The sequence below is a fragment of the Cataglyphis hispanica genome, chromosome 4, assembly GCF_021464435.1.
Source record: "Cataglyphis hispanica isolate Lineage 1 chromosome 4, ULB_Chis1_1.0, whole genome shotgun sequence".
Lineage (NCBI taxonomy): Eukaryota > Metazoa > Arthropoda > Insecta > Hymenoptera > Formicidae > Cataglyphis > Cataglyphis hispanica.
In genome coordinates this window covers 6,727,284-6,738,726 of record NC_065957.1, presented here as the reverse complement: position 1 = coordinate 6,738,726, position 11,443 = coordinate 6,727,284, and the positions used below count along the sequence as shown (strand labels likewise).

Sequence of the window (11,443 nt, the reverse complement as noted above, 5' to 3'; positions counted from 1 at the left end):
CCTTGTGTATAGAAATATTTATATAATCTGCATCGCGAAAATATTCCCAGAAAAATAAACTGCCGATAACGAAATGAAGATTAAAAAAAAAAAAAATCTTATAATAGTAATTAACTTACTTGTCTCGTCCATAATCGAATCTTCAACTTCTTCATCGTCTGAAATGTCCTGATCACTTCCGATATCACTTTCTGTAAATCGATGCTCCGCTTCAACATCCGCATCTGTATCAGGGATATCATCATCCTCTTCTGGTGTCGAGCTCGGTGGCTGCTTGATCTGTGTGGCATTTTGTCTCTTAGCTTCCCGTGCCTTCGATTCAGCGATAGATTCTGGAGTCTCACGACGGCCAGAAGACTCGATCAGGAATGTATCAGGCCACTTGAACTTCGACCTTCTGCCGTGCTTGCTACTGTAACAACAGTCTTTACTCACAAGCGAGAAATGCGATCGGCATAAGGCATTGAAAATATTATGCTTCACGTATAAATATATAATGGGATGAGATAATTAAAATTTAATGAAGTTACACAATATGGAAATTTTTATTCGCTACAGAGTAAAAATTACAAAAAATGGTGCAGCGGAAAGTACATTTTAATAACGTGATTTTGCTTAATAAAATCAGAAAGTTCTAATAAATTATAATGAAGTTATAAGAAATATAACAGGACTTTTTTTTAACTCGCTATGGACTGAAATCCGATTACGTGACCTGCATTAAAAAGTTTGACGTTTAAGAATGTTAAGCTCTGCATTCAATTGAAAATTATTATATCGCGAATATTGTCAAAGATATGCATTTGATGTAATATAATAAACAATTAAGATCAATGAATAATAATTCATTGATCTTAATTGTATTCGAGTTATATATCGAAAATAAAATTATTCTTTTCAATTTAAATAAAACTTCATTACAAATTTCATTTTGGTATATACTTTTCAGCTTTTTAAATGTTTTAAACATATATGTATAAAAATAAAATATAAATATAAAAATAATAAGCAAAAAGATTGAAAAAGAACATGTTAAATAAGTCTTGAGAAAAAAATACGAATGTACTTACTTGAGAAAGAGTTTCTTGAAGGAACGACCATCCATCTGTGGTGGCGTTTCGACGCCGGCAATATCCAAGAACGTCGGCGCCAGATCGATGTTCAAAACTATGTCATCTATTCTGCAACGTTATGTGGATGTTTTATTACGACTTTAATATCGGACCTTGGACTTTCTGACGTTTATTTGTTCTTGAATGACTTTTCACAAACGAAAGCCAATTCATGCGGTGACGAAAGTTTCGCGAATATTGATATTATAATAACTCGCATAATCTCGTATAAATTTCTTATAGTCATATAAGGGAATTTAAAAGCATTTGAATTCTTTTAAATAAAGAAGATTTATCAACCACCTGATTATAATGTTCAGTTTATTTTTTCTGAGATATTGGACAGAGATCTACGGTTAAAAATTTTGTTCTATCTACAAAGAAAAATTTTAATTTTGTCGATTTAATTCTATTTAATCCTGTATTAAAAAAAAAATAATAATAAGGGAATTTTTATTACATAAATTATTATTTTTAATTTGATATACATATAACTAAATGGAAGGAGAATAGAAGAGATAGAAAATAGAAAATACATCTTCTCTTTATACTTTTCTTATCATATTATGATTAATGTACTTGCAGCTTATTAAAATAACAAACAAAATCTGAATTTTTAATTTATATTTTTCTTGTTCTCCTAATAGGAGATATAGTATTTCTCGAAAAGAATGATTTAATTTCTTAAAAGTACTATTTGGCTTAATAATGATTATAGGGTAATCACGATGATTAGGGAGTACCAATAATCTGTTCTTTTAATTACTGCGTTACCCCATCTGTCTTTTATGGCTCGATTTCATGGACTATAATTTATTTCGGGGCTCTCGGCGGAACTCCGTAATTCCAGGAGACGGCGAGACCACTTACAGGCAAACGCTCTATTTATTACTGTGAAATCTTGTCTGGAGTTAAGGGAACAAGTAGATTGTACCTTTGATGTCGAACCATGACAAGACATAGGAACGCCTTACCGTGCATTCCCCCGTTTGTTAACGAAAAATTATTTGCTCGTTCGAATTGTTATCCTCTCGAGAATAGAATATATATATATAAAACGAGAGACAATTGTACATTATTTAGTAAGAGAACGTGAGAAAAATATATAAATAGATTACACATTCAACACCGAAAAATAAAATTAATATCATTAACAAAAGAAATGGCATTTATTAATGCTTTTAAAAATTAAATTAATAAATATTAATGATTTTAAAAAATACAAAATAAATTACATGCAATCCCTAAAAGGGGATACATTTTATTTATGTTGATAAAATATGATACATAATGGTTACAAATATAGATTAGAAACGAGAAAAAGATTAATATTTTTTATCTATAATAAATGCTACTTTTCAATTAAAAAATTATTGATGATATCATTAAAAATGAATTGGTTACTGATAGCTTCTTCTTTTTGTGGTTTCTTTCACAATTGTAATGATACATTTTTCAAGTGCAAAAAAATTTAATTCACTTTATATTTACCACTATTTTTTCATAATTATGTTATATTAAACAAAATAAATATGGCCTAAAGAAAAAAGATGGAAATCAATATAAATTTCTTAAAATTTCTAAATCTTGGCATTTCTTCTTCTATTTCTCAGCAATTAAATGCTTTAATTGTTTAATTAACCAGTTTTACAAAGACATTATTGCATCCGCGCTGATATACGAAGAATTATGATTACGGTCAATCCACAAACATGTATATGTAAAATCCATTAGATATTTAATTTTTTAGTTAATACATATAAATTTTACAATGTTTTCTTTTTTTCTTCTATAACATAGAACCACTAATTTGCAGTGTATTACTCAAATAATCATTAAGTAAACATGCAATTCTAAGTATTAATAACAAAGTACGCTCAAAATATTAAATGTGTAATTGAGAGAGACTTACATGGATCCAGGTTCGATGCCAGGACCTCTAATGAGAAATGGTACCCTTACGTCGAACTCGAACGGAAAGCTCTTGCCTTTTATAAGCCCAAACTGTCCCAAATGATATCCATGATCAGACGTATAAATAATGTACGTATTATCCAGTTCACCCAAATCTTTCAATTCTTGATAAATCTATAATAAAATCAATGATATAACCGACAAATATTTTAATACTTTTTACGAGAGATGCGTAAATAATTTTATGAATTAATTTTCTGAAGTTGACATAATTATATATAATGATTTTTTTTAATTCCGAACATTGTGTATGCGTGTATGTGTGCGTGTGTAAATAACTATGCAATGCAAATGTGAGGCACGGTACGTACTCTATCTACGGCAGCATCGACACTTTGTAAAGTTTGCAGTCGTTTCGTCATTAAGAGATCTGTAAATTGTTTATGGATAGGTTGCATTTTTTGCGTAACTTGAAGTATCCATTGCTTATCGGGATTCGGTGCATAGTCGTACGCTGGTGTGCTGAAATGCAAACAAAATAGACAATTCATTAAGTTAAATTATTTTTTTATGTATCTTGTAAATGTAAATAAAATTTTATTTTTTTCTGAGATTAAAAATTTATTTGTTTATTTGTTTGTAATAAATAAATTTTTTTTTTTTTTTCTACAAAATCTATATTTTCATGTTTTAATAAAAGTATAATCAGATAAATATAGAGCCTCATCAGATAAAAGAATTGCAAATAAAATATAAATATAACGGGAAATTAAAAATTGACGGATATCACATACACTATTATATATCAATTATTATGAGAAAGAATATATAAAAGTGAAAATGTAAATATCTAAACATCTAAAAATTTTGAAACATTGCTAGTTTATATATATAATATTATCTTTCAGAAAACATAAAATATAAAGAAATGCTCTTAATTATTATCCATTTATGCTTTCTTTAAATTTTAAATTATCTGCATATACTTCACAAAATTTGTTATTCGAATTATTGTTTCCTTCCAAATATCCAAAACAAATTTTTTTTTTTATCATAAAAATGATAAACATATAATTCAAGATACATACTTTTATAACATCACTGCATTATCTTAGAGGAAATCACAATATACTAAATATCGATCTTTGTGATTTCAATATATTGAAATGATTCGCGGTTTTGGTCTCAAGTCTATCATTTATCGAGGATTCCCGAAAGGATCGTCTTTGATCTTCCATTTTCGCAGGAAACTCACTGATAGCTAACTCAGTGCTATATCGCGAAACCTCGGCAGCCACGCGACATCGTCCTTAATTACAATTGCATTCCATTGGTAGCAAGGTCTTAAGAGTCGCTCAGAATTTAGGAACGTGCAGCATAGTTTTGTCCCAGGAAGCCTCGTCAGCTAGACCGAAATTGAATTAATTCTCCGCGGCTAGCAAGAGAGATCGCCGATGAGACGGCGAGCTGAAGTACGCGAGACAGAAACCCTCGAGACGGACTGCCGTCTCTTTCTCCTCTTCCAATTACGCGAGACACGAAATTATGGGTAATTGGCTCTTCACCTTCCTTCATGTCCTTCAGGAGCGCTCATACCACACGCAGAATCTTTGTCTTATTGACGGGTTCTCGTGCGCCACGGGAATAGGTCTTTGAGAATATATTTTAAATTTCAAAGAAAATAAAGAGCCCCTAAAAGATGAAAATAATCTTCTTTTAAAACCATATTATGAAGAACGAAAAAACCGCAAGAGAGAGCTTTCTAATTATGGTTCATATAATTAATAGGGTATAATAGAGCTATGCTAGAGATATTATTTATTAATTTGGATAAAATTTATCAATTCATTTACATCGTTTATCATTAAAAATTGCTAATATATAAACAATTGAAAAAAATTACAAAATTTAGGCAAACTTCAAAACTACAAATCATATTTCCAAGATAAATTTAAAAGAAATTTAAGAGGAATTTTTAATTTGAAATAATTTAATATTAAATTATTTATATAATATTAATTAATATTTAATATTAATTTAATATTGGAAAAATTAAAATATTATTTTCTGTTTCTCGAGATAATGAGTCAAATCAAATTTTTATTAAAATGGAGAGATGATTTTTAAAAAAATCTTTAATTGATTTTATGTAAAATTAGGTTGACACATAATATAAACCTCATTTTCAGCATAAATCTACATGGTTTGCTGCAAGTCACGATCAGATGGAAAGCAAATAGATGCTTCCTTGAAAAAGCAGAGATGAAAAAGAGTTAAATACTTTACAAAAAAATACGTAAGAGATAGAATGAAGAGGCAAGGAGAAGCTCTTTAATGTCCACGCAATTCATGTTAATTCTATCGTATGACCTTCTGGCTCTCACTTGCGTTCGCTGTCGTAAATTTTCCGCACTTTAAGCAAATTTAAAACGAAATGCGCAATCCAGCCACGTAAGTCCCGAACGGAGATATCCCGTCTTCTTAATTGTGGCCTATTCTGCGTTTACCATCTCGCCACGACCACTTAACTCGCCCACGAGAGATCGCGAATTATATTTACACTCAGACGGGTGTCATCGTCTGCTCACTTATGTCCTCGTTCGTCTCCGCGGAGCTTCCTTGTTTTGCCTGCGATTTATACAATTTGAAGGTAAAAATAGAATGTGTGCATCTCGAAAAGCGAGTAACTAAATGAGCATACTATGTTGTAGATTTTATCAAAGATATACAGTGTTTGTATAACAAAAGTTATTTTTAGATAATAGGTATTATTCTTGATGCCTTGACCAATGTACATAAAAAATATAATACATCAAGAATAATGTCGCATATTATTCTTTTTTTTATAGCGTTTCGCTGAGAAATTATATTTGACTGATAATTTTACAAATTTGCAAAAGTAACGGAACAAATAAAAACAGCTAATTCATTAAAAAACATAAAATATATTATTATTTATAACTTTATATTTATAGCATTTTAATAAATTTATTGTTAAAAATCTTATTAGAATTTATCGCGATTTGTCAAAGACGATAGATTATTAATCACGTTTTTTTCACATTTGCTTTTTTTAAATTAAATTTTATTAATATTTAAAAAGAATCAATAGAAATAATTATTTCTAATGATAAATTTCGTTTTTTGTGTAAAAATATGATTAAATTTTTACTGTTTCTAATACACGGATTATAATATACGAATGAGCGAATAAGCGCGTAAATAGGCGAGCGAAACAGTATTAATCCGTTAATCTTCTATCCAACACTATCTTCAAAAACAATTGGCCAAATGAATAACTTTTACCCGTCATAAACTAAAGCGTTTGTTTTGTTCTGGACACATAATTATATTTATATTTTTTGAATATTCGTATAGGATAGACCTTGCTCTCGAATTTTATGGCATTATAGTCTTAAATAAAGATATTTTTGCCTTCTTTACATCAGGTAAAAAAAGCGAGAAAAACTTTCAAGCATTATTAAGAAAATCATAAATGTACCGAATTCCTCTTTAACATCGACACGATAGCAATAAAACTTTATTAGTCGCACGTTATATTTAGCTTTACTAATGCATAAAAATAGTGAAATACAAAAAAAAAACACTGTTATTACTTGTTATAATATCCTGTTGATCTCTATTCTTGAACTAAAGGTTATTTTTGTTACAAAATTTTCAGCTACTCAAAGAATTCCGATTTCTTTCTATTTTATATCAAAAAATATTATCTATATTATAAAATTCTTTACTCGGCAAAAAATTACCGGAAGCTGTTGCATTCTTTTTTTTATGAATGCTATAAAGAATGTTCCAATTTATTATGAACACACATACTATTTATTTTCCTTATTAGATATCGATTTTCTCAAAACAAACTATATATTCTATAATAAAAATAATAATAATGTGAAATAAATATGTGAAATATATATGAATAATAATGTGAAAAAAATTATCTGTATCTATTTAAGAATCAAAAAAACATCGTTATGGTTGAAAAACTTAAATTACAAAATAAAATTAAAAGATTAACTCACGCGCGATTGTATTCCAAGGCTCTTATTCACAGACACATAATTACATTAACGGCGATTAAATCTGTTTTAGATTCATGAAATTCAAATCTCTTATTCAATGACAGAAATTTACGATTCGTAAAATATCGAAGTGATCGCACAAAAGGAAACAATGATATATATTATGAAACGAACGATTGTTTTATCAATGTACAAGAAATTATGTTAATTTACATACAGCATATTTATGAATGTGTGTACGTAGCTCGGCTCATATGCATAAATAATGAAATTGTCTTTATCCAACTCGCCTCGAATCGCGGTGAACAGTTAACACTTAAGAAATCGCGTAGGGGGTTAAGCTGAATTGTACAACCATAAATTTATCTCTAGTCTTTTCATACGCTTACCTATATATTGAATTACAAATGAATCTCCGTCAGTTGCCATTAACTGCCATTCTTAATAATAAATACATTTCCTTGCGGTTGCAATTAATAAGGATTGTTCCACGAGTTAATAATATCTCGCGCAGAAAAGGATTATGTATAGGATTATATAAGAAATGTTAGAGAACAATGAGACCGTTTAAGAGAGTATGCTATTAGTGCTTCGAAGTTACAAAGCTTCGTATTCAAGCGAACGTAGTTGTATAATTCCGCGATTACTAAACTGTCAATGAAATGAAATGCCCATTATTAATTTACAATGATGTTGTCTTGCGATGCACTCAATTCCCTTTGATCGAAAGGGAATTAGATTAGCGTCCGACTACTGATTGCTTAAAGGCGCGCCAATAAAAGCGCTCTGAAAGCACGTTACTCTACATGCCGCCCGACACATTAATTTCTGTCGATTAGCTTTTGAGTGGCATGACACGGGAATGGCGTGATGTACGAGCGTGCGGAATAAAAACCTCGATATTAAAATATCGGGCGGCACTCTACGTCCACGTAAGTGGTTGCGATATATATACAATACATATATATATACATATATAATACGTCGTGCCATAAATAAATATAATTTACAATGTCGAGGTGTTAACCGATTTCGCGAAAACACGCGCGCACACACGTGAGAGTATTCTGCGAATTCTCTTCATCATCGCAATCTCTTTCTCGCGTGTCGGTATATTTTCACGGTATATTTAACATTAAATGCGACTCGCGACAAAATAACGAAAACACGATACATCACTGGGCGAAGTTTCATTTCTTGATTACAAAACAAGGTGAAATTTGGTAGGGAATTTTTCCTTTGCGTTTTGGAAATCCGGAGATAATGAATTGCACGCTATTAGGAACGTGCATGTGATCCAGGAACTCTTTTTATTCATTCTGACGAGAGACAACCGCGACGCGATGACACTGACAGCCGCCAGCGTCGCGTTGGCTTGCAATTTTTTGCACGTCGTATTTCTGCGAAACTTGGCACTAGAAATTCACCGCGACAGGAATAGACGTGGAAGCTTATTTTGAGACTATCCGCACTTAATATACGTCAGAACTAATGAATGAATCGATGGAGAATGCCCGATGTAAATGCATATTTTAATCCTCATTCCAAAATTCTAATTTTTTAAAGAGATTGCCAAAATAATTGGAATAATAACGTTTCATCGCTTCTACCTTATCATCCAATCAACATTTCATTGTATATCAAGGTAATGAACGAGATCGAGGAAACTGAAACGCTCGCTATTATTGCATTCTCATTGCAAATTTTTGCGACACAAATTCTTTCTTTTTTCTCGTTGCGGTAGGCACACAGGTGTGCGTAATCATGTCTGTCTCGTGGACGCACAATAACGCAGCAAGACCGTTAGAGGGATGCGTTCCCACTCCCCTTTTCATCACGCTCTCGATGTGGTGTGTAAGGACACTCCATCACTCACGGCGATAATATCATCGCTGCGGATATCTATCCCATGGTTGTCTAGTTTAGGACCTATACGCGTTGACATGCCCCTTCACTCCGACAGGTGTGAATTCGTTCGTTTTCTATTTCTATTCCTCTTCTAATTGTGTATTTAATGTCCAAGAGAAACATGAATTTTTCTTTCTTACGCGGACGGAAATAAACGTGCGAATTTAAGCGTTTGCCGTATTGCTGAAAGAAAGAATGAGAAACGCAAAGAGAGATTTGTCTTCATCGACATCGCGAGGGTCGATCCCGTTTTTCCCGCAAAGGGGGACAATTCTTATTGTGTGCATTTTCCGTTATACATTAACGGGAACGGAGAAAAGCGGTTGCAACGAAAAATAATAGGTGCGCACATATTTGCGATTCGATGAAGTTGCGGTTGTCATGGCAGTATCGAGGCAAATGAGACGGCTCGATATCAATGCTAAGTGATTCGGAATAACATCAAGCGTGAAAATCGTATATATTAACGGCTTTTTTAAAGGCTTTCTAAATACCTAAACTGATTTTTCGAATCCGCAGAAAATGCAAACTTTTTAATTTCCAAATTTGTTACATCTTTCTATCATAAATTGAATTCATCTCACGGAAACATAGATTTCGAAATATCCATTGTTGTACGATACTTTGTTACCGCATTACGTCTCGTTCTGGGGTAATGAAATCATCGTGAAATGCAATCGGAATGACAGAAACATAAACTCTTTCGGAACGGGAGCTTATAACGAGAAGAAGACCGCTTATTGTTAAACCGTAACGATGGACGTAAAAAGCAGCGAGAAATTAAGAGGATTGTGTATTTTTATCAAAGATTATATATGGGGCACACAATAAAATAATACGCGATTAATACCGTGATAAAAAAAAATAATTTTTTTATATCTTCTAAATTAATTTCTTAAATGTTGCAACATAATTATTTTTATTTATAATTATTTATAATTATTTATTAGTAATGTTAAATTTGTACGAATGATCGTATTAAAAATGATCTTCATTATGATTTTCGCTTTTGAAATAAAGGAAATGTGTCTTTTATTAATCTCTTATTAGGATCCAATTGATTATTTAAACGAATGATCAAAACTCAATCCTTTCCGTTGATTAATTATCTTTTATGTTATATGATATATATAAGATATATGTAAAAATCATATTTTTCTCTATTCTCGTATGCATATAAAACAAATAATATGCAAATAATATTGAGTCCGATCAAAGAGTACGAAAGCATCATAATAATTAAATTTTACAAACGTAATGAAATGCTGCAGGATATAATTGAATGAAGTGCGGTTATTATTCTTATAGAACAAGTTTCACACCTTCTAATTTGTTCTTTTTCGAAAAAAAAAAAACACAATGTTCTATTTACGACCGAATGTGTATATGCATCGTAAATTTATCGTTAATTAGATACCGAATCGCGCCGAGAAGTAAATGTGCAAATAAATTCTTATTACGGATTGAAAAGCACGCGAACAAACACGATCAGATACTTTGTCGTACTCACTGATGAGTGGTCACATTGAAGAAGAGATGCGAAAACTGCGGCGCCGAATCCTCCGGACCATGCGGAGCTGGAAAGCTTGCGACTAACATAACCGGTTTTCGGGCAAAATTGTGTTTGCTCTGCCTTAGGAAAGCCACGCTGTCGTTGGCTATCAAGTCCGGATAATAGTCTCTGCTGTACTCGAAGCCGTGCTTTATCTTCTTGCCGTTCATATTGACGCTGTAGTTGTAGTAGCGCGAGTTCATTATAAGACCACCCCATTCTCGCCATCCCGGTGGTATATACGAGCCATTGTACTTGTTCAAATACTTGCCAAAGTATCCTGAAATGTAGAAAAAAATTGCGAAAATTAAAATCGCGCACTGTAGTTAAATCATAATTGAATTTATTACAATAATACATATTTGCTTAATTTTTTACAATTTTCTTTCGATATCTCGTGCTTTCTGATTATTATAATATGATAACAGAGGTATAAAAATATATATATATTTACTTATGCTATCTAGATTTATATTAAAAGCTCGCGCTTACTTACGAAATTTATATGTCGTTCATTTAGTATTTTAAACTTTGTTTATGTTCAATAATTAAAATGTAATATGAGTACGAAAATTATTATATTTTTCATCTGACAAGTTAAAAATTACGTTAATGGATTGTTGCAGTAAATATTTACGACGACATAATTCGTGGCCAATATTTTCCTTCCATGATTTAATGTGCATGAAATCTAAGAATTAAATGAGCGACAAACATGAAGCGTAGTACATTAGATGTTTTAGATTAATAGAAGAAAAAAAGGTTTGTTTCTACCCTCAATAAGTAAGACAATAATAATTAATATGCTCCGGACACGCTCTGCCCGTTACAAGAACTGACTCATGTAATTAATTGGCCACTCGACACGACTTCGGCTTTGCCATACATGCGTGTGACGCGAAAGCGGAAAGTAGAAT

At 31.4% G+C, this 11,443-nt stretch overlaps 2 protein-coding genes across 4 annotated transcripts in view; one reads left to right on the top strand and one right to left on the bottom strand.

The window, feature by feature from the left end:
• The window catches only part of LOC126849138 (extracellular sulfatase SULF-1 homolog), a 64,911-nt gene that overhangs the window by 6,766 nt on the left and 46,702 nt on the right, over positions 1–11,443 (bottom strand). For 2 of the 3 annotated variants that reach the window (XM_050590720.1, XM_050590719.1), the window contains 5 exons: positions 10,485–10,806; positions 3,398–3,548; positions 3,025–3,200; positions 1,071–1,181; positions 120–412 (listed from right to left, as the gene is read on the bottom strand). In XM_050590720.1, the coding sequence (XP_050446677.1) occupies positions 120–412; positions 1,071–1,181; positions 3,025–3,200; positions 3,398–3,548; positions 10,485–10,806 (1,053 nt within the window). The remainder of the gene's footprint in view (positions 1–119; positions 413–1,070; positions 1,182–3,024; positions 3,201–3,397; positions 3,549–10,484; positions 10,807–11,443) is intronic. The other variant, XM_050590721.1, reaches the window with a different exon arrangement.
• The window catches only part of LOC126849255 (MRN complex-interacting protein), a 44,816-nt gene that overhangs the window by 7,711 nt on the left and 25,662 nt on the right, over positions 1–11,443 (top strand). The window lies entirely within an intron of this gene.